At 52.3% G+C, this 23,033-nt stretch overlaps 1 protein-coding gene across 10 annotated transcripts in view; it reads right to left on the bottom strand.

The window, feature by feature from the left end:
- TNIP1 (TNFAIP3 interacting protein 1) overlaps window positions 1–21,336 on the bottom strand; it is a 49,217-nt gene extending 27,881 nt beyond the window's left edge. For 2 of the 10 annotated variants that reach the window (XM_034656842.1, XM_034656845.1), the window contains exons 1-2: window positions 15,661–15,827; window positions 757–928 (exon numbers count right to left, since the gene is read on the bottom strand). In XM_034656842.1, the coding sequence (XP_034512733.1) occupies window positions 757–892 (136 nt within the window). In that variant the 5' untranslated portion in view covers window positions 893–928; window positions 15,661–15,827. Of the gene's footprint in view, window positions 1–756; window positions 929–1,383; window positions 1,532–15,660; window positions 15,831–21,245 lie in introns of those variants that run through there. The other 8 variants (XM_002920756.4, XM_019801286.2, XM_034656843.1 and 5 more) reach the window with 7 other exon arrangements.
- Between the last annotated feature and the right edge of the window lie 1,697 nt (window positions 21,337–23,033).

Raw genomic sequence — 23,033 nt, 5'->3', positions numbered from 1 at the left:
GCCTCAGTTTTCCTTCTACAAGTGGAGAATGGGAAACTCCACTCCCCCTTCCCTAATCTGCCATTCCAAGCAGACATCTGCCAAGCAAGGAGTAAGCAGTTGGAAAATCAGGGACCTATGCTCACCGCCAAAACCTAAGGCCAGAGAAGGTGGCAGCAAAGCAAAGGGAGAGTTTTAGGGGTGTGGAGAGCAAACAGACTCTTCTGGACAGGGTATCAGTGAATCCTTCATACAGAGGAAGCGATGGCATCTGGGTCGGTTCAGTTATGGGGAGGTAAGCGGGCCTGCTCCAGGCAACGGGGACAGCTCGAGCAAAAGCCAGGACAAGAGAAATCAAGGACCTATTCCCACTTTGCTTCAAGCCAAGCTCAGCTCCCTGCTCCAACACTTGGGGACCATGCCCTTGTGGCCCTGGTGAGGCCTGCTCTCCCATTTCTGGTGCTCCCAGAAGACGAGGCCATTCTGTTGCCATGTGCACAAATTGGACCTTCCAGCTCCTCCTCCCTCCCCCACCCCACGGCTCCCTCTAGGACCCTCGGGTATTCTGAGTCCTGCCATCATGATGCTGGGGTGCTGGGGAATCGGGGCCGGGGATGCTGGCCTCATGCTACGGAAGTGCACAAAGACAGAGCTGGGAGGCAGGAGCCAGCGCGGGGCCAGGAGGGGCAGAGGGATGACTTGGGTGGAGGCATGTGCCAGCTGGCACGGCAGGCTGCGGGGAGGAGGCTTGCAGGGAGAACGCAGGCTCTGTGTTACCTAACATCTTTATCCCTTGCATTTTTTCCTTCAGTCGGGAATTCTCCTCCACTAGGCGCTCAAAAGCTGCGGAAGCCTCTCCCAGAGGCACGCCGCCCCCAGGGTCGTAGATCCGGTATGGTCCTCTCCCTTCCATGAGGGTGGCTCAACCCCTGCCGTGGCGCCCACCTGGCTGTAAGGACAACAGCAGTACATGAGGGGGCTGGCCAGGCCATTGATGCGTCCTAGTCCATCAACGCCCCCGGAAGGCGGTCCCCATCACCCGGGAGAGAATACAGCGCTTGAGGCTGGTCTGGCCACAGGACAGCAGAGCAGCATGGTCACCTCCTTTGAGCTGGACGCTATGTCTCTATTAAGAGACAAGCCCAGACTGGCATCAGTCTCTTAAGCGGCCTCACGGCACTGCTGGCCTCACTTGGAACAGCAATCCACTTGAGGTACCAGTGCGGTACAAGAAAGAGCAAGGGACTTGGGAGTCAAACAGCCTGAGTTCACATCCTGTCAGTGGGCTCCAGAAGGACAGGGACTCTGCCTCGCTGTGGCCCCAGCGCCCAGCTTGGAACAGCTATAAAGTGAGTGCCCAGTGAGCACTTAGTGAATGAATCAACGGTCTTGCCATTAACTCACCGCGGGATCGCGGGCAGTCCCTTCCCCACACTGAGGGGAAATGAAAGTCTTACACTAAATCAGTGATCTTCAGAGTAAGACGCCTGGGCCCTAAGGGATAAGCAAGTCAATCCAATCCCAAGCTTCATTTATAGGTACGTTCTCTTCTCTAAAAGAAAGAAGAAGAAGAAAAAACCCTGACTAATATTTAATATACTAATTGACACTGTCACCCTTGTCCTTCAGTCCCGTATCACGTACGGTCTGTCCCTTCCAGTTCTAACGAACAGATGAATTTTCCATCCAACCACTATCTACTCATGCAGCCAGGGTTTTGCACCCATCTGTTCAATTTCGTCTGCTTTATTTCATTTGACAGCGCTGTGCAAAGTGATTTCAGAATCTCAGTTCTGTAACTTAGTATAGAAACGTCCTTCATCCATTCATTCACTCAGCAGGCATTTACTGGGCATCTACTCTGTGCTAGGTACCAGGCTGGGTGCTGAGAAATGATCAGCTAATAAGACAGACAAAAAGCCCTCATGGGGCTCACATTCTAGTGGCCAAGATAGACAGATGACAGAAAGGTAGATAAACATGGTATTAGGGGTGATGAAAACATCTCTGGACAAAAGTCAAGCAGGGAAGCATGAGGTAGGGACTTTAATTTTAAGTGGAGCTGTCAGGAAAGACCTCGCAGAGAAGGAGGCATTTTAGCAAAGACCCAAAGGGGCTGAGGGAACTAGCCACCTGAGGAAAGAATATTTTTGGCAGAGAGAAGAGTTAAGTGCAAAGGCCTGGAGGCTGAAAAATTGATCCAGTTTCCAGCCAGGCAAAGAGCTAGCTGACAGGAAAGAGCTCCCAAAGGGCTCCACCGGGGGCCTCAGAAGGATTTGGGCCCCAAACCCACCCTTTCAAGATCACCACCCCCAGGGCAAAAAAATGTTTCAGTCAGGAATCCTCAAAGGCCCTTTGAGCACCCACACAGTGCTCACTGAAAGAAAAGAGTGAACGAGGATTAATAATGACAGCCCTATTCATTAATCAGTACTAATCATGACAGCCCCACTCGCCAGGCACCATACTCATGGCTCCGGGGACATTATCTCCGTTAAGCCCTTCAACAACCCTAGGAGACAAACTGCATTATCCTCATTGTGTGAGGGAGGCTCCACGAGGTGAAGTAACACCGCCAGGATTACCTGGCCGGCACTCAGCACTCTCAGTCAAGATGCAAATCCAGTTCTGCCTAAGCAAGTGAGTTAAATTAACCCCCTGCTACACTGGCCCCACACCCCCAACAGGACTCAGGCCCAAGGGGCGAGAGCGAGTCCCAGCCTGTGGGGTAACACCTGCCCAGCCATCAGGTGCCTTCTGGGCATCTCCCCCACCTTGCGGCACAAGAAATAACAAAGATTTTGCCCCGACGGTCCATATTACCACAGAATGACGTGGGCCAGAAAGAAACACAGAGTTCTGGTGAGTGAGACCCGTCCCCCAAAGACCGAGAAGCAAAAGATGAACACACACTTCGAGAGGCACCCACGCCCAGCTGGGCCCCACAGAAGCAAAGGACAGCTGCCCACACGCCCAACACAAAAGTCATCACTTAGTTTAGGGGGGACTTGTTTTCAACTTGAAAAGGTCAAAGTTACACAGCAGAGCAGTTCAAGCATCGAAGTTCACTACAGTATGAGACAGTAAGGATAAAGCACTCAGCACGATGACTGCATATGGCAAGGTGCTCCAAATGTTGGTAGACGTGGGGGGCGGGGAGGCCTTCCTTTGGGCTCCCCACTCCTCACGCACCTCTCCAGCAAAACTTACTGCCCAGGGTGCAGTGTATGTGACCGGCATAAGCACTTGCGCATTTGACTGAGAAGGTCCTAGAAGGCGGGGAGCGTGCTCTGCTCATCTGTCGCCAGCATAGGTCTGGCGTTTGGAAGGTGAGCCATGACTGAGAACTGAACGGAGTTCCCAAATAGGGAGACAGAGGGCTGGAAGAGGCTTGCAGCTGCTTTTGGTGATAAGTGGACCCACGTGTCCTGGGTCCTGCTCACCTCTCTACACTCGCCCTGAACAGAACTCACAGCTGACATTACGTGATGGTGTGGGTATGTTTTTCACTCTACAGCTGGCTTGCCCAGTAGACCAGGAGCTCCCTAAGAGCAGGGCCAAGTCTACCTTGTCCGCCAGTGTATCTTCAGAGTGGCCCGGAACACAGCTTCCGTAAGCCTCTAATCAGAGAGACTGAAGGACCAAAGGAGCCTGTGACCTGCCTCTGCCTCCTGAGAGGCCATGTGAAAGCATTCCGAGAGCCTGACTATGACCCACCAACCAGTGATACTCTGGACACCCATATACTTCTGGAACCAGGGCCAGCACAACAGACACATGGCCAAGCGACAGAGCAGAATGTGGGGTACAGGAACTGAAACCCCAGCTCCACGTCCTCCAAACCGTGTGATGCTCAGGTTCTCCCTCAGCATTGGGGAGCTGACATGGAAGGGGGTTCAGCAAAGCCAAGGAAGGAGCAAAGAGGGCTACTCCCCCTGATTCCGGCCTTGTAGGCAGAGCGGGGGCAAGGCAAGAGAACAGGGTGGCAGGCAGTAGGCCAACAGAACCCACACAAAGCAGCCCGATGTGAGAAAACCCTCTCTGGAGCTCAGGGGAGCCACCCAGGGGAGGGCCTGGACTTCTGGAGGGAAGAAACACAAAAAGAGAAATGGGGAATTTCCACGTCCTGCTGACCTCATGCCCAGATGGTCAGCGGCAGTTCCAGGATGACTGCCGGGCAGACAGGAACTCTCCTCCTGTCAGTGTAGTTTCTAGAATGTTTCCTGAAAAGGGGAATCATTCCCAGGATGACAGAGCTGGAAGGGAATCTCCAAGGGCAACAGGATGACCCATTAGCAGGCATCCAGGGGCCCTCTGAGGGAGGGGCTGCACTGCTCTCCTGCCTCCTAGGTGGACAGCTCGTCTCGGCTCGTCACAGACGGCAGAGTGTGTTTGGAGGGGAAGGAGGTGCGGACCCCAGGCCCTGCGCAGGGCAGTACCAGAGGTCGGTGCCCAGGCAACCAGGGCATCAGCTCAACTGACTCTCCCCCACGGTGTGAGGACAATGAGTCAGGACCCAGACCTGAAGACCAAGCCACCCAACATGTCAGGATGGAGTGGGACCAGAAGGTCCTTGGTCTCTCTCCAGTCTGCCCACTGCCCTCGCCCTCCATTTCCGCTCCTGCACTAAGATCTTACTGCAAAGCAGAGACCCCACCCCATGTTCTCATAGGACCTGGCCAGAATCCGTGGCCAGCTGGGCCTGGAGCCAGCAGCTACGGATCGGCAGCTAACCCCCCCACAGCGGGACCCCAAGCCACCTTCGGAACCTAGAAACAGCCCGTAATAAGGAGCAACCACACAGACCTCCTTCCTAGATGAGAGCTCAGCTGACAGGTGGCCAGAGTGGGGACCTGCTGGAACCAGAAAGGCGCAGTTTGGGGAAGAAAGGGGCCCAGACAGACAGGAGGCCAGGCGGTGACCACAGAGCATGAGGATGGAAATGATACTGCTAAACCTGAAGGAGCCACCAGCCCTAGAGAGGAGGAGGTGGTGTGACAAAGTGAGAGGAGGGCAGCTGAGGAGGTGGGAGGCAGGCAGGGGCGTGAGCCCGAGTCACAACCTCATCTGAGAAGAAAAGATTTGAAAGAGGCTGGAGCTGGAATTGAACCTCTATTCCCGCTCCTGCACTGAAGAGCTTTGGCCCATCGGATACTGTCTCGTGATCAGCCACGTGCTGGGGCCAGGAGGGGGTCTCCCAGGCCCTCCAAAGGAGAGGAGTTTACATAGCCTGTAACATCTACAAAATACCCAGTATCCTCCCAAGCTTTGTTTTTTCCAACTGATTGACATAACAGTCTTGGGAAGAAGGCAGAGCTATGTCTGTCTGACAGACGAGGACACTGAGGCCCACTTGGGAACGTTAGTGAGCTCAAACTAAGGCCACTGGGCACTGGCTGCACGCTGGGGGAAATGAAGTTCTCCTCGCTCCAGAGGGAAAAGTCTGAGCAGATCTCTGGTACCGGAAGTCAGGAGGTCCCAGGAGGTCCCAGGAGGTAGCAAACGGCCACCTCCCCAGGCAGAGGCAGGGGCTGCTGGGGATGCCAGTGGGAAGGGTTAACAGAGGGCTGAAGGGAAGCAGTCTCTGGGAAAGAAGGCCCAGGTCAGAAAGTCAGAAGGTGCTGGCATCTACTCTGCTGCCTTTCATGGCCATGGGCAAGCCTGTCCACTCTCTCCACGTCGGTTCCCTCGTGTGCAAAGGGAGGAGCCCGGACTAGAGAGAAACCAGGTGATGGTGTCATGCTGGCCTAAGGATCCACGGAGACCCAAGCCTCGGGAGGCAGCAGCAAAGCAAGGAAAGAGAGGAGATCCGACGTGCTCAGCATGGTACAGCCACGGAGTCAGGAAGGAAGGGTCCCGGCGTGATGCAGGGCGTTGGGGTAAGCAGTTGAGGCACACAGCACAACACCGAAAGGGGCACTTGGGGGCAAGCACACGCCCCTAAGCAGGAGCCCCGATCCTGGGCTGCACCTGGGGGCCTGACCGGTGTCCACCCTTCCCCCGTCCCAGCCCTGTCCGCCCCTGGAGGCTGCGCACCCTTTCTGGGCTTCCGCTGCCTCTGCTACAAAACAGGGAGAATGAGAGAACCCGCCTGCTGTCAGATTAATGAACTCAAATGCAACGATATGTGTACAGTGGGAACAGAGCTCTCACTTTCTACTTTTTACTTCCTGATTACTTGATTTACTCAACAAGAAACACATTCATTTTATACTAATAAAATTTCCGAAGTAATACTGATGTGTGTATAGCACCTAGTTAAATGCCTGGCACGCAGCGGGTTCTCAGTAAAAGGTTGGGGCAGCCCCATAACCCTGCCCCACGGATTTAGGGCCGAATCTCCCCCACTCCCATCTACTCCCCCTTTTAATGGAGTTTTTAGGTTCCTCCGCCAGCTCAGTAAGCAAGGTTGTGACACCCACTTAATTTCTGGTAACTGCAAAAAGCCGTTAAGCAGGGACGCTGGTCCAACCACAGCCAGTGACGAGGCAGCTCCCAAAAGCCGATGGACCGAGAAACCATACTCTGGAAACACTGGGAAGCATCTGAGGCTGCTTTTCCTCCATTGTAGGTGGGGATACCCTGCGGTGCCCCCCAGGGATGACAGGAAGTCATGAAAGCACCTTGCAAACTAAAGCAAAAATCTTTCCATATTCGCACTTTATGATGATCTCTGGCCCTACCCCCCAACCCCATTTCACCATCAGGGGAACTAGGACCCCAGGCCATCCATCAAAAAGCCCACCCTGGCATCCTCGCCATGGGCCAAAGGCTTAGTCTTTGTAACAACTGAGTAATAAAGAGGCTGCGGGCGGAGCATGTGATCCAAGGAACTGGGCCCAGAAGCTGTGGGATCCAGCAAGGTCCGCCAGAGCAAACATCTTCCCCTTGCAGGCCTCACTTTCCCAAAAGAGGGGTCTGTATTTGCAACCCTAGCAATAACATAACATAAGGGATCGACTAGACCATCTTTAAGGCCCCTTCTAGTTCTGACATTCCAGAACTTGCAATTTATTATCACTCCTTTCTGGAACCATCTGGACCTTGAGAAGGCCGCTCTCCTCAGCTCCAATCTAATGCTCTGTCCCGAACACCCAAGTGGATTTCACTGAACCAAGAGTCCTCCTGCAAGTGCTATCAAGGTGCCTTCACCTCCCCCAAGGGCAGTCAGAGACCCGCAGATGATGTCTGCAGCCCTTCGCTGGGTCCTCGCCTCCTCCCTAGCATGCACCCCGGCACCAGCCCAGCTTGCGGACTGTGTCCCTCACACACAGCGCGCATCTTCTCTGTGTCCTCCTGCCTCCCCTCCCCTGCGCTGACTCACCCTCCGAGGGAGCCCCACTGCCTCTACTCAGCCCCCAACACCCAGGTTCCACACCACAGCCTGGGGACAAGGAGGTGGACCAGAGACATGAGCGAGGACACTGCGAAAGAAGGACAAGGAGCCTCTGCTGAGGGCCGGGAGGTAAGTGCTGCCATCGGCCAGGCGCCAAGCTGTGTCATGAGGCACATGACCTCATTTAAAAATTATCCGTTTTCTAGCAAGGACACCTCCTCTCAGCCAGATAGTGTATCTCTATTTTTCAGATAAGGAAGCAGACTCAGAGAGGTGAAGTCACTTGCCTAAGAACACACAGCTGGTGAGCGGCAGAACAACTAATTCAGGCTCAGCGTGCCAGGCTCCAGCCCTGCTGCCCTCTCCACTGGCCTGAGAGACAACGGGCTGAAGCTCAGTGGGAGGAAACCAGTCCTGCTGTCTGGCTGTCTGGAACAGACTCCCACATTCCCAGCCCCTGCTGCTACTTATCTCCAGTTTTGTATACAACCAGGTCCCAGTCTGCCCCAATCACCCGCAGTCACTGGGGTTAGACTCTCAGGCTGCAAGGATGCTCCCCAGGGGAGCTAAGGGACTCCAGATGACCATCTTTAGTGACCCCAATTCCTCCTTAAGGACCCTCCGCTGGGTAGCCAACACTGGCTGTCATCAGACTACTCCCAGTTCTCCTTCCCTTACTCTGCCCTCTAGGGTTCTGGAATCAGGAACATGATATCCCTCAACTCCAGTTCAGCCCTGAAGACATTTGGAACCTGCAGCATTCTCTTGAAGATCATCAGACCGTGTTCCCTATGCTGTTCCTTGAAGGAGTGGCTTGCAGAGCATTCCCTATCCACCCCCCTCAACCCTCTACCCCTACCCTATCTGTAGCAGGTCCGGAAAGTGGACACAACACTCCAGGCGTGGTTTACCTGACCAAACAGAGGAACTTTCACCCTCACCTTGTTTAGGTATTATGTTTCTATTGATATAGCCTTGTGTACACCTGTTTTTGCTAGAGCTGCGGTACCCACAGCAAAGAATGTCCTTTCTCAATGATGACAACACCTGCCTGCATGCCTGATTAGCTGAGAACAAAGTTCTCTGACAGAAGTATGCCTTGAGGTTTCAGTTATCTACAGGGCCAGAGTTTACTGCTTTAATCAGTAATCCTCTACCTGGAAATCTCTGCGTCACTGCCCACAAGGGCTGAACAAAGATGTGCATTGCCACATGCTTTTTAACAGCAAAAATGTCCTAAATGTCCACCAGGGAGGCACTGGTTTAATAAACCACAGTGTAGTCACTCACTGGAATAGTATGCAGCCATCAAAAAGAATGGGCACACTGCTGTGCAAGGACATAGAAAGATGTCCATAAAATATCATTAAGAATAAAAAACTATAATAGAATACTATTTTTTAAGTTTATTTATTTATTTTAGTAATCTCTACACCCAATGTGGAGCTCTAACTTATGACCTGGAGACCAGGTGTCATATGCTCTTCTGACTGAGCCAGCCAGGCAGCCCAGGATACTTTTTTTTTTTAAACATACAACTACATACATTTCTATATGTATATATGTACATATATACATATATGTATAAAATCTCAAATGTGCATAGGAAAAGGTTTGGAAAGATACACACCAAACTGCTACTGGTAAACAGCTCTAGAAAGGGACCTGGGACAGGGACTGGAAACAAAAGAAACATTTATTTTACCTACAAAATTTAAACTCTTTACAGGGGAAATCTAGTCCTGTTCTATTAAAAAAAAATTAATTTAAAAATATAGTGGGAACAGGGGCAGGGGAGAAGAAGACAGCTTTCACTTTTTACTTTATACTTTTTGCATTGCTTGAGTTTGGGGGTTTTTTCCCTCCAATGAGGATGTTACATGGTAGCTTTTTAATTTTTTTTTAATTTTATTTTTTTAAAGATTTTATTTATTTATTCGACAGAGAGAGAGACAGCCAGCGAGAGAGGGAACACAAGCAGGGGGAGTGGGAGAGGAAGAAGCAGGCTCATAGCGGAGGAGCCTGATGTGGGGCTCGATCCCATAACGCCGGGATCACGCCCTGAGCCGAAGGCAGATGCTTAACCGCTGTGCCACCCAGGTGCCCCCATGGTAGCTTTTTTAAAAAGGATATTTTAAAATAAGTTTTAAAAATGTAAGTGTCTCGACAAGGTCAGAATAATAGGGAAGGCCTGCTGTTCTGGCACCAAATGAGGCTGGAGGGCTACAGGCAGGGGTGAGAGCTCATTATGTACCTGCCTCACATGGACACACAAAGCGAGAGGGATCTGATCAACAACAAGGAGAAAAAGTCCAGAAACAAGTTTTCTACTCAGGAAAGCCAGTGGATGGAGAGTTGGCAACTGCAGAGAAGAGTTTCAACCTGGACCCTAGCAGAAAGGATCTGGCTTAAGAAGGCCAGGGCTGGCGTTCAGGTGACAAAGATGGGAAGAGGAGCAGCAGTCTTTGGAAAACCACTCTCAACTGGGAACCAGTACAAAGTTCTCCGCCCACTGCCTGTGGGTCCTCACACCAGGTACACCTGTTCTGCTGTAAAGGAAGCCGAGCCCCGACAAGTGCAGGGCTTGGCTCAAGGCCGCACAATTCCCAAGGGACGAAGCAGAACCCACATCTGATCATCACATCACTGGTCCCACCCTGACTTCCCAACGCCAAAGGCTCCCTGGGAAGACAGCCCCGGCAACCCCAACCCACCTTGCTTCTACCCCGTGCATGCCTCCTCTCAGCTCCTGGGATCCACAGGTAACACACATCCCACGCCTAGAAGCCTGCTTTCCTCCCAGCAGCTGGGACCTCACTTAGCCCAGAAGGAGTGCCTCAACTATCAGCTATGGGGACAAAGGGGTCCACCCTTAGGCAAAGGGATGAAGGACTTGGCTGTCCTTCTGTCTCCCAGTCCCCACTATGCCCAAAGCTGGTTTACCCAATGAAGGGTTTCTCCAAACCCATAACTCCCCCCTCTAAGGGGGAAGAGGACAACTTTTAAGAATTCCCCTTCTCTAAATATGGTAGAAGGAGGGCTCATTAGGTTCAAAGACTGGCTCTCTGCTCCTTTGCCACATGACCCTGAGCTGGCCTCACTTTCCTTGTTCTTCCCTATGGAAATGGTGGGAGGACCAACTAGGAACCACAGAGCTCTCTAGAGACCTTAAAGTGCCACCCCAACAGGAGCCATAATGGCTAGGAGGGGACAACTGGACAGGGGAAAGACCAGTCAGTTAAAAGCCAGAGACATCTTGTTCTAGCAGCAAAGGCTGGAAACTACCTAATGAAGATGAAAACAAATAAATACATTGGGGCAAGTTCATACCAGGGAATATGACAGAGCCGTGAAAATGAATGCACTACAGCTAGAGATATGGCCATGACTGAATCTCCCAAATAAGAATATTAAGCAAAACAAGGAAGGTGCAATACAGACAGTACGGTGGCACTTACAGGGCATTCTTAAACGTACAAAACAGTACTACATATTGTGTAAGGAGGCCTATATTTACAATAAAACTATAGAGAAATATAAGAGAATAAACTTTAAATTCAGAACACCTGCTACTTCTAGATGGGAGGGAAAGGGGATGATCCAGGAGAAATTTCAGGTGTACAGAAAATGTGTTATTTCCGAAGCCAGATGGGTGTGTGCCCAGTGTGTGCACGTTACCCTCTGTGTCTGAAAGATTCCTTCATATTTTCCAAAAGTCAGTATTGCTATCCTTCGACTCTTGTTCTTCCCACGGGTTGGGCCGGGGGAGGGGAGAGCACTGGTAGAGGCAGAAGTGGGGACGTGGAGGGACCGGGGTTCCTCGGACCACTGATGAAGCCGGCCACGATGAAGGCCCAGGACGATGGCCTGTCAGACAGTGGAAAGTGGAGCGAGCACTCTCCAGTGTGGGTGGAGACCAAACCAAAGGCCCCTGACTCATGGGACATCCCCCACGCCCGCCCTAAAAATACCAGCTCTGGCCTCTGAGTATGACTCCTTGGTGACACAACTCCCACCGCTCCCCTGCCCTCCCCCCCACACGCATACATCTGCTGGGCCACCCGGTTTGTCCACCCTGTAGGTGTTGAAGGGCACAGGGGACAGCTTCAGGGTGAGGTCCCTGGGGAGAGAAGAGCTCAGCCCTGCCTGGGGACAGACAGCCCACTGCTCCTCAGGCCAGTCATCTGTTCCTTTTGGAAGAGTGACTGTCCTGGGCCAGTCATGGGGGAAAAAAACATCAAAAACTTCCTGCAACTAACAGGCCACGGTGACTGCCAAGGTCTGTCTCTGGAGGTTGGGAAGCTCTGCTCCGGAGAACAAAGGGACCTTCTCCCTACTTCCCTGTGCCTCCCTTTTGGCAACTCTGCAGGGGGCCCCAGACACCCCTCCTTCAAAGAGGGGCAGGGAAAAGAGAAGCAGGCACTGTGGACAGGCCGGGGTGCCGCAGCACAGAGAAGTGTGCTGGGAGGGTGGGCACAGAGAGGCCTGGCCCCGTGAAAAGAGCTCGGGAATGGACGGACCCAGAGAGAGGGCAGCCCGGTCACTGGGCCACAGAGTTTTTTCAGCGGAAAGAGAACATTCTAAGACACCAGCCAGTTCAACCCCTTCATGCTGCAGCTGGGACACCAAAGCCAGCGAAGGAAAAAGACCCGCCCAAAGCTGCCTAGGGTGGCGGTGACACAGAGGGGAGGCAAACCTAGGCCTTCGGGTACCAGCTGTCGCTCTCTTACCGCACGGCCCCATGCCCTTCCTCCCTCCAAGTGGTTAGGTGGGCAAGGCGGGACAAGGGAGGCGAGAAAGGAAGATGCTGCACCCAGGGGGGCCCACAAAAGCTAACCAGCCGTATCATGGGAAGAGGCTGCCTATTCGGTACAGCACTCCCTGACTCTGGGGGCACGGGTCAAGCTGAGACTGGATGATCACCTGCGGGGTGCTGGATGCTGTTGAGGGAATTTGGGCCAGCTGTCCTCTGCGCCCCTCCCACGCGTAAGTGTCCACGTTTCCAATAAGGGATGGAAAGACGTCGGACCCAGAGCAAAGGATGACCCATCCAGAGAGGACACAGCAGGGTCCGTAGGTGGCAGAGGGGTTAACGGCGAGTTATCCCAAAGCACAGAAAATTGGACCAATCCCACAATCTCCTACTGAAATCCCATCAGTACGCTCACAATTACCCTCACTCACAAGATCAGCAGCCGGCACTGAATGATCGCTTACCCTGCATGGCCCTGTGCTGTCCCATCCATTCGCAGCACCAGAGGAGACAGCACTGACATCAGAGGACCTTACAGACCAGGGGGCAGGGGCCACGCCCACTCAGGTGTGCCAAACTAGGAAGCACACGCTCTCCACCAGGGTTCCTGATGGCAGCAGCATGGACACCACCCACTGGATCAGGCCCCCTGGGGACACAGCCCGACCTATGTTCAACAAGCCACCCAGGTGCTTCACATGCACACTTATGTTTGCCAACCAACCACTCTCAACACTTCCCAATGCTGCCGACAGGGAGAAACCACAACTTCTCTGCCCGGTAGTCAAGACCTTAGGGTTTTTCCTGATCCAGCTGGTCAGCTCCCCCAACCTAGCAGAGCCTTACCCCAAATCCTCTACCCAGTCTCCTAAGTATCAGAAGGCGCTCAGGCCCCACTCTGCACTCATCATCTTTCTACAGCCTGGCCGTGAACCTACCTCCTCCCGCCCCAGAAGCCCCCTGACCACCTGGTGCCCCGAATTGCCCTGCGCTCCAGTGAGCCTCATGCGGGGCACTTGCTGGCACACGATGCTTTCCAGGTCACACTCGGAGCACATTTCTCCCCATTCTGCTACAAGTTCCTGGAGGGCCAGGCTCGTTGCTTATGCACCTAAGCATCGCGCTCTTCTGCAAGCACTGGGCACGAGGCCGGTCAGGAAAAATTTGCTGACTATAAGAAAGAAAGAAAAAAATCCCCTTGGTGAGCAAGTTCTGGTTCTCATCCTGACGTTGCCACTACCTTTCTGGGACAAGTGCATTCTCATCTCCAGGCCTCAGTTCCCTCATCTGTAAAATGCACCATTATTCTAGTTTCTTCTATTCTACTCATCCACGGAACAAACCCAGCAGAGCCTTACCCCCAGACACTCTGCTCCAGGATCAGGGATGCACATGCACTAAGTGGTTCCTGCTCTCATCCTTCGGCTCCAGGAAAAGAGAAAGGCAACGAACAAGGAAACACTAAACATTATTATATTCTAGACACAAAGTTTCATACGTATCCTTTCTCATTTGCAAATAAACGAGATTTCAGAGCATGATGAGCGTACAAAAACACAATAGTAATATGACAGAAAGTGAAAAAAGGGGCCACTTTGCATAGAAAGGTTAGGGAAGGCCCCTCTAAGGAGGTGACATTTGAGACTTGACAGATAAGGAAGAACCAGCCATGTAAAGAAATGGGGAAAGGCATTCCAGGCAGAAGGAACAGTACATACAAAGGCCTCAAGTCAAGAGCAAGCTCGGCCTGTTGGAAGGAAAAAAAAGCAGGCTGTCATGGCTCAACTGCAGGGCAAGCAGCAGCAGTACCCAGGAGTACTCAGACAGACAGACGACCTCCTACAATTGTGAGGTGCTCAAACCAGGTTGGCCTGACCCACCCCAGGACATCCGGGCCCCAACTCACAGGCAGCATCAGGGGTAAGGGTATGAGTCAGACCCCACAGCTTCCTGGGGCCCCCAAAGACCTGGTGTGGGCATAGGGGCAGGTACCACCTCTCAGCATGACAGCCACTGTACCCCCAGGACACCCATGGGTGGGGGAAAACAGGATCTCAGAAGTGCGTAGAATACAAGACACTCACAACTCCAGCTCCCCAGGGGGCTGTGATCAAGTGCTTCCATGAAGGGCCAGTTCCTGATTACATTATTTTCCCAGGACAGAGAGGACAGAAACTTTGGTCAGTGGAGAGGGAACAGGGCGATACTATTCAAGGCTTACTGGTCTTGGCCAAGTCTTAACCTTTGTGGGCCTCAATTTCCTCATTTGAAAATTGAGGCTACTATTAGTGACTATCTCCCAGGCTTGTTGAAAAGATTAAATGAGACACTGAATAGAAAGCACTGTGCCTGGCACAGGTAAGTGAACACTGTCTTCATCACTGCTCTTGGTTTTTCACAGCCTTTGCTCTGTCTGCTGTAAGCATATTAATACCACATCACAAGACTCCTCTGCCTTTGTATTAATAAATATTCCAGCCTCCTAATGCAATATCCATGATCAGGAATAAAAAAAAAAAATTGACAGCCATCTTTCCTGACCGCTCATCGGATGCTGAATTCCCCTCTATCATACCCTGCTGTTTGGAAAATACATGCTGATTAAATTCTATTTTCATGATACTGTGAAATTAAAATGATGCATTAGGAATCCACAGATTTCTCTGCACTGTCATTCTGCAAGGGGGTGGGGATAGTCGTTGCTGATTCTTCTGCATCATCCACAAACCACCCCCAACCAAAACACAATCTCTCACCCAGTCGCACAAAATTCACGCCCACCTCCATCCACACAATGAATGAATGTACAATGTAATCGCTTCCATGGGCACCATCTCACACACACGCACGCACGCACACAAATGTTCTACAGTGGAAAACTCACCCCTACATAGAAACTCCACACCCAAAATCACTCCCAGAAACACTACAGCTACCCTGCACTGCAGACGCACACAAATGTTGCCTCCAACAATGTGCAAAGTATGTTAGAAACTGTACAGCAGGAACTCTGGGGCCAAATCCCAGGGTTCGAATCCTGACTTTGCAACTCCCCAGCTGTGTGACCCCAATCTCCAGGTGCCTCGGTTTCCTAAATTATAAAATGGGAATGATAATAATAATAATAATAATATTCGTTTTAAAGAAAGATGTGACTATTACAAGAGTTTAATACACGTAAAGGGTTTAGATCAGCACTTGGAAAGCGCCCAATAAATTATTATTTTCCTCTTCATTACATGCGCACACGGCTTCCAAGCCGGTCTCGCACACTATAAACAGACGTGCGCCGGCCCACTCCCCTGACCCGGCTGGCCCGCACGCCCTGCACACCGCCTGCACGCCGTTCCCAGACGCGCTCGCCCACGCAGTGCGCAGGCGCGCCCACCGCCCTCCGCGCGGGGTTAGGGATTCGCCGCGACCGGATCACCGCTGCCGGGACCTCGTGCGCCGGGGCTCAGGCGCCGAGGAGCCCAGGCCACTGGGCCGGGACCGACCATCCCCTTCATCCGCGCCCCGACCCTGCCGAAGCTCTGAACGGCCGGGTCGCGGACTCTGTTCCGCCCCATCCCCGCTCCGCCGGCCGGCTTACCTGAGGTTGGGGACCCTGAGACACACCGCCCCCCCCTCCGCGTCCAGGCCCAGGTCCAGGGAGGGGTTATCGGTCGCAACCAGGGACTGGCACTCCAGGACTCCGCGGGCTCCCGGGCCGGGGCGGGGAACCGCGCCGGGGACGAGGAAGTGTCGGGGGCAGGGCCGCCCTACCCCTGGGAAAGTCCCCGGTGATTGACAGGCCGCTCGCCCAATCGCGCTACGCCCTCGGGGCGGGCCCGCGGCCGCGGGGGTGGGACGGAGCGAAGTAAACAGCAGCCGCCGGGGGAGGTCCGCGGCCGAGAGCGGCCGAGCGGACGCTGGTACCCCTTCCCGCGGGCCAGCCCCTCGGGCGGTGACCTCCGGGGTCTAGACAGCCCCTCGTCGCAGTCCCGGCGCCGGAAGCCCCCGAGCCCGGGATGAGGCCGGAATTTCAGAGTGGAGACGAGCCGCAAAGACCACCGCCCATCCCTTCCTTGCTGCCCAGGGGCTCGCGGACCAAAGCAGGGAGGGGACTTGCCAAAAGGCACGTAAGCATGTGGAGCTGAGCCAGAGCTAGAGCTCAGGGCCCCAGAGTTGGGTCCAGGGCTCTCTGGAACAACTTCGCAGAGCTCCCAGAAATTCGAGCTGAAAGGACCTTCTAAAGAACATTTTTTGCATACTTACTGCCCCAGACATTGTAAGCATTTTGCATGCATTTCTTTCTTTCTTTCTCAGGGCAGCTCTAGTGAAATGGGTTTACCCCCTTGTTTACTGTAAATAAATTAATATAACAGGCCCCGAGAGGTTAGTTGACAGTAAGTGGCTAAACCAAGACCCAAACTCCAGTGGGCAAATCCAGAGTCCGCCTCCCACCCTGTCTACCTATTTGTGGGCCAGATCATCCAAACAGCTCTGGGATTTCCCAAATCCTTAAGGAGCCGCTTGGTTTAGCGGTGGGAACACCTTCTTTAGTTTCTTTTTAAGCCCATCGTTTTATTTAAGAGAGTTTTAATTTAAAAAAGTGGAAGGACCTAAACTGGGGGAAAAGGACAGCTCTTTAAATGGGGGTAAATACAGCTTTATGAAAAACCTATTGCAAAAGACTCATTTCTCCGGAACTGATGAAAACTTAGTCATTGACAGGCCCTGGTCCTCAGAAAGGACTTGGTGAGCTCTTTCCTACAGGCCCTCATTTTACAGAAGGAGAGATCTGTCAATCAACTGCCACTGTGAACAGCGCACACACACCCCTACCCAAGTAGAAACCTAACTGGAGGATTCTCCTTTCAGGCCTTGTGACTTCAGCGACTTCAAAGGTGTCTTCAAATTCTAGGATGCCTTTAGTTACTTTAAAAGTGTTATCACATTCTCAAAACAGTATTAATTCTGGTTCATTTTAACTAGGAAAAGAAGTACTCCTATACTTTGATTTTAAAGAGGGTTGGGGGGAGGGGAATGCAAAGCACCTCTGAGTGTCACCAAAGGGCCGGGGGATTAGAATCTGGGGCTGGTTCACCAGAGGCTCACGGGCATCACCCCTAGCCATTAGGCTTCCCCAAACCGGTTTTCCTCCTGCTGTTTGTCTACAGTTCCCAATTTGCCTCCTCCTGGAATGCCGTCTTCCTAATCTCAACCCAAGTCTTCCCATGAACACTGAAATTTACTTGAAAAAATGAAATCTCCACCTATATGCATTTTGCTTCCAAACTTGTGTCAGCTGTTTTTGTAAAATGTCTGACCTTCGAGAGTTAGGCAAATGGCTTCATCCCTTAAGTGCCTGATGACCCCTAGGTGGACTTGTTGGACAGTGCTCTGGTATGACATAAAAAGGTCACGTGGTCTTTTATTTATTTATTTATTTTTGCCTGATTCCCTATTTTGGCATAATTTTTCTAACACTTATACAATGTGTGAGAAAATCCTCTTCAAAGTCATGGCCACACCCACCCCTTCCATCCTTTGAAGTCTTAGTTTGAATTCAGAACTTCCCACCATGTTAGAAGCCATGGAGACAATTGGTCGCAATCCCCTATTTGACAGGTAGGTAAACTGAGGTCTCAGTGTGGTAAAGGAGTTGTTCAGAGCCATATCCATTGAACGATGCCACCATGGTTGGAAGCCAGGACCTTGGTTTCCAGTCATAGGTACTCTTTCCACTGCACCATGTTGTCTTTCCAGTGTCATGATTTTTCCTACAGAAACTCAACACTCATGAACACAGGCTATGAATTTAACTAACTGGGTTCTAACCCCTACTCAACCAGTTGCTGCCTGGGTGGTCTCTCTAAGCCTCAGTTCCTCCCTGAAAAATGTAGGAAATTGTATCTTACCCCTCAGGTGATCATGAGGATAAATGAGTTCATGCAAGGAAAGCCCAAAGCTTGGCGCATAGTAGGCATTTGAGAAACAATAGTGGCATATAGATACAGATTGCAGGCACTGGAGAGTACTTCACTGTTAAACCCAGGAATGCACCCTCCCCAAGTTCCATGTCACCATCCACATCTTCTATGGCCCCTGACACCCCTGGCAGAGTGAGAAATAGTTCCTCTAGCCTGGCACCCCCTGCCACCCCCAGATCTGGAAAGAGATGTCCAAGCCAAGAGCTGAGTGACTCAGGAGCTGGAAACTTCTTGCTCTTCCAGAGTGACAACAAGGACCTGCAGAAAGCCCCACCTGGGAGGAGAATCAAAGGCCTGTGTTTTGTTTCAATTTGTTTTTGTTTTAAAGCACTCGACTTCCCAGTCTCCTTCCCGCCACTCCCCCCTTCGGCACCACCTCCACTAAGGATGCTCCAGAGAAAGACCTAAGTCCACGTTGGAGGGAAATAAAAACAGACCAAAAACTTCACCTGTAACCGAGTGAGCTTTAAATCAAGTGCCTAAAAAGGAGTGGGGGCGGCACAGTAAAAACATCAAGAGGTAACATTTATGGAGTATTTGCTGTGTGCTGGGTCTGCCCTTTGACATAACGGTATCTCCCAACCCCCCGAGGTCATTACCACTGTCATCCCCATTTCACAGATGAAACTGGGGCTTTGAGGGGTTAGATGACTTGCCCGAGGTCTTATACAGTCACAAGTCCTTAATTCTTTCTGCTCTTGAGCATTAAGCTATGCAGTGATGCCAGCCAGTAAGACAGAGCTCAAAATGCCAGTCCTTAAAGGCTCGTTTAGGAAGGATCAGACCCAGGCTTTCTCTCACAGGGATAAAGCCAGTGAAGGCCAGAGAGGGGTAGGGACTTGTAGAGGTCTCACAGTGAGTTTGTGATTAGTGTTGAGGGCTAGAACCCACGGCTCCTTGCTCCCAGAGCAGTGCAATTTCCACATACCCCACTGATGGGAAGAGGAGCTTCCAAAGCCAACAAGCTCACCTTCCTCTATTAGGTGAATTTGTGAGTTGCGGTCTTGGCTACAGGGAAATGAAACTCAAGGTGAGATGCTAATGAACTAGGAAAAGAGCAATCCGGTCTGGGTCCCTTCCTTCCATCCCCTCTCCCAGCTCCATAGCCTGAGGCAATCTGGGGAATCTAAAACCCAAGGTGGATTCTAGGTGCTTTTTGGTATTGGGTGTGTGCACATGAGACAGAGATTTTAGTGATAGTTAAATGAGAAATGCACGTCAAGCACATGAGGTTGACTGAAATTGTAGTAGGTAATCCTATTTTTTGGTAAGAAATAAATAAGCGAGCAGAACGTGTTGTCCCTGTTTCCCACCCTTGGCCCCAGAAGCATTTTGAATTCTATGTACCTCACAAATCACTGCATAAGGGATGGATGGACGGCTCTAAGATACCCATAAGTTTTCACGTTCATTAGGCACCTTAAGGTGAATTAAACCATATCATACTCACAATTTGCCCCTCCTCCAAAGCTCGCGGGTCATGCAAGGGTTAGGGTTTGGGCTCTGGAGTCAGACAGATCAGGGTTTAGGTCACAGCCCTGCCCTTACACCTTGTGACCGCTCTCTGCCTGTTTCCTCACCAAGAACATGGAGGGCACAGTCCAGTGCATAGCGTAGAGAAAGAAGGAGGTGCCACAGGGCCTGGCATGAGTTAAAGGCAGCAAAGCCCAGAGCCCAGCGCTGCGGAGGAAATTGCCCTAGACCTCACAAAGTGTTCTCAGAAGCACCAGGCCTAGAAGGCATGTCTCTTGACTTTTTCTCCAGAGTCTTTCCTGTTTTTCCTCCTTCTCCCTCCCAGCCGTTTCCGCTGCGGCCCTGGGCCTGCCATTTACGCTAGGGTTTCTAGGACGCCACTGGTGGAGAGGAAAGAGCCAAGTGACTCTGGGGGAAATTCCCGGCCTCAGAGCATATGTCGCCAGGCACCTCCCACAGTTCCCGGGAGCCCCAGGCTTCCCTCATCCACCCCTCTGCCTCTGGCCTCCCTGCCTTCAGGTCAGCATGTCAAGCCAGATCTTAGTTTGGATCCAAGCTTGCTCCTTGGGGTCCTCCTGGAAGTGGGGAGAGGTCAGCCCAGCCCAGCCCCTGAGGGAGGCAGCCCCATGGGAACCAGACATTTCCTAATCCTGGGAAGCCCTGACAGGGCCCACAGAGCAATCCTCCTTCAGCCTCACCCCATGTCCTTTCTCACACTCCCCCTTCCAGGGTCCCTCCCACTGCTCCCTCCATTCTTCTCCAGCCCAGAAGCCACTGTGACAGTGACTTGGTCTACTCTTTGCCCCTCCTAGCCAGGGACTTCCCTGGGCTGGGCCTCTGATCAGCTCTGGAAAATCTGGACTGTTTGTGATTAAAGAGGAGGCCACATTACCCCTGTCTGCCAACCCTCACCCCCTCCCAGTGCCTCAGACCGTGTTAAAGGTTCAACCACAGAAGGGTCCAGATCGCCCTAGGAGGAAAGCAGGTGGGAGAGCCTTCCAGGGATCCATTTGCTCCAGCACTAAGGAGGGTCCCAGCCCGTCATCGTGTTCCCAAGGGAGGCAGAGCTAGACGCCCACCTGGTCTCTTCCTATCTAGCTGTAGACCACTGAAGTGCCCCATACACTCGCACACGCCCACCCTCAAAAACTCACATTCACACACAGACACACATTCACGTAATGACCCACACGCTCCCAGACACAATCGTGAACATGCTTTCAAACTTTCAGTCACACGGACACACACACACGTATGTCTCAATAGATCTGACACATGTTCACAAACACAGACACACATTCTCACACCAATACAGATCCACACTCACACTCGTGAACCTAATCCCTTTCCTTCAGGGAAGGATAAGACAAAAATAGACTTTTCTTTTTTCTTCCCTTTGGAAAAACTAGCAGCGACTAGAAAGAAACGCACTGGCTGAGGAGGGGGCAAGGAGAAGAGGGCAGGAAGAGGAAATAAGAAATGGAGGGAGAGAAGCAAGAGGGGAATGAGGCCAGGCAAGGAGGTAGAGACCCCCAGAGCCCAAGCCCCGGTGCGGGGAAGAGGGAGCTGGCCCAGGGGAGCAGCTGACCCCAGCTGGCAGGACGGTAGGAAGCCGGCCAGGTGGCTCTTGTCGCAGAGCTACGGGGGGTTTGTCTGGCAGCCCCAGCACCCTCCTGCAGTGAGCCCTCAGCCCTGTGCTGGCCCACCGCCCCTGGGCTGGGTCACTTACCTGGGGCAGGAGAAGACGAGGGTGGGTGCAGCGGGGGCTGCCACCCTGTGAAGGCTCCTCGGCTCACTGTGCTTCTGCAGGAAGGAGGGCTGGGCTGGGCTGACTTTTAGGCAGGAGGGGAATTCCCCGAGATGGAGGAGCCAGCCGCCAGGCAGCCCCACAAGGCCCAGCTGAGGCCCCATCCTGCCCCCCTGGCAGAGCACAGGGCCCTTCTTTGTCAGTTCCCCACCTGTCACTTCCCAGACTGGCTATCCATTGCCAAGCATTACGGGGAGGGGAGGGAGTTCTGGGGAGGAGCTGGGAGCCTGATGTTTCGGTGGCTGCACCAGGAACTGGCACAGGGGTAGCCTGGTCTGCCCACCCTACCACCCCCCCCCCGCCACTTCTCCAGAAGACCGCTAATTCCTCCTTTGCCTGAGGTGGGGGATTCCAGGGCCCAGGGCCCTCAGGAAAGGGCCAGATGCCCAGCCCACATCCTCCTCCCCCATCCCTATTCCATCTGTTTCCACTCAGTGTCTGTGGACTCTCCACAGGGAAGGAAAAGCCCACTCCTTCCCTCTGTGCTGGGTCTCATTTCCATGTCAAGTGGGGCCTTAGCAACCTACCCACCATGGAGCAGCCCAGCTCTACACTTACCAGCTGGTTCTCCTGTGCCTCCCCAACCAGAGGGAGCCTCAGTGATCCCCTGCTGTAAAATGGGGATAATGAGTCCTGCTGGGCCTGCCTCCTGTGATGGTGATTAAAACAGAATGATTTGCAGACATCCTTTCTGAACGATTGAGTACTTTACAAACGTAAGATCTTAGCTTATTATCCACTGAAAAGATGCTTGGGGAGGGGGTGGGTTAGCTGTGGATGAGCTGGCCTTTCTTGATCATTTCAGGTTCTGGAATTTCTTTGTTCTTAATGGCAACATTATAGACTGCTAAGGATACAGGAATGGACAAGTCAGACCTACTTCCTGCCCACTCCGAGGTCACAGACTCTGGGGCTGCCCTGCCCAGCACAGTAGCCATAAGCCACCCATGGCTATTTAAATAAAAATCAGTTAAAATTAAATAAATTAATAACTCAGTTCCTCAGTAGTACTCGCCATATTTCAAACGCTCAGTAGCCACATGTGCCTATCCCAGTAGGCTGCACGTGTATTGAACATTTCCATCATCACAGAAAGTTCTATTGGATAACATTGCTCCGGGGGCTGTAGGCTAATAGGTAATTATAATAGAGTGGTAGAGATGTGTTATGACAGGAGAAATACAGGGAGCTACAGCAGCCTGGACAGGGGGCATCTAGTCAGGATTTGGGGATCTGGGAAGTCTTCCTGGAGAAAGTGACACACCATCTGAGACCTGAAAGCAGCCAAGCAAGAGCACAAGGAAGAGTGTTCTTAGCAAAGGGAATAGAATGTGCAAAGAGAGAATCCATTCAGGGAACTGAAAATTGTTGCTCTGAGTGGAACATGGAGTTTGAAGCAAGGGGGAAGTCATAGAGGTGGGCCTGGAGAAATAAACAAGGCTGAGTCACAAGGAACCCCATTCAGCTTAAGCAGAGGGTTGGGAGGCGGAGGATAGGAAGTGAGAGATGGGGAGCGTCCACCGAATCCAATCCTCTGTTGTTTCTATGTCCTTCAGACTGGGAGTCCGTGGGGAATGCTGGAGAGATCTCCTGGCCCAACAGATGAGGAAGTGAAGGCCAGACAGGGGAAGTGACTTTCCAAGTGAGTAAATGAAGGGACTTCCTGACTCCTAGTCCAGTGCTCGTTCCCACAGTGCACTCAGTCCCTTG

This window comes from Ailuropoda melanoleuca, chromosome 3 (assembly GCF_002007445.2).
Source record: "Ailuropoda melanoleuca isolate Jingjing chromosome 3, ASM200744v2, whole genome shotgun sequence".
NCBI lineage: Eukaryota > Metazoa > Chordata > Mammalia > Carnivora > Ursidae > Ailuropoda > Ailuropoda melanoleuca.
The sequence above is the reverse complement of the archived record's forward strand: the minus strand, read 5'-3'. Positions and strand labels throughout refer to the sequence as shown.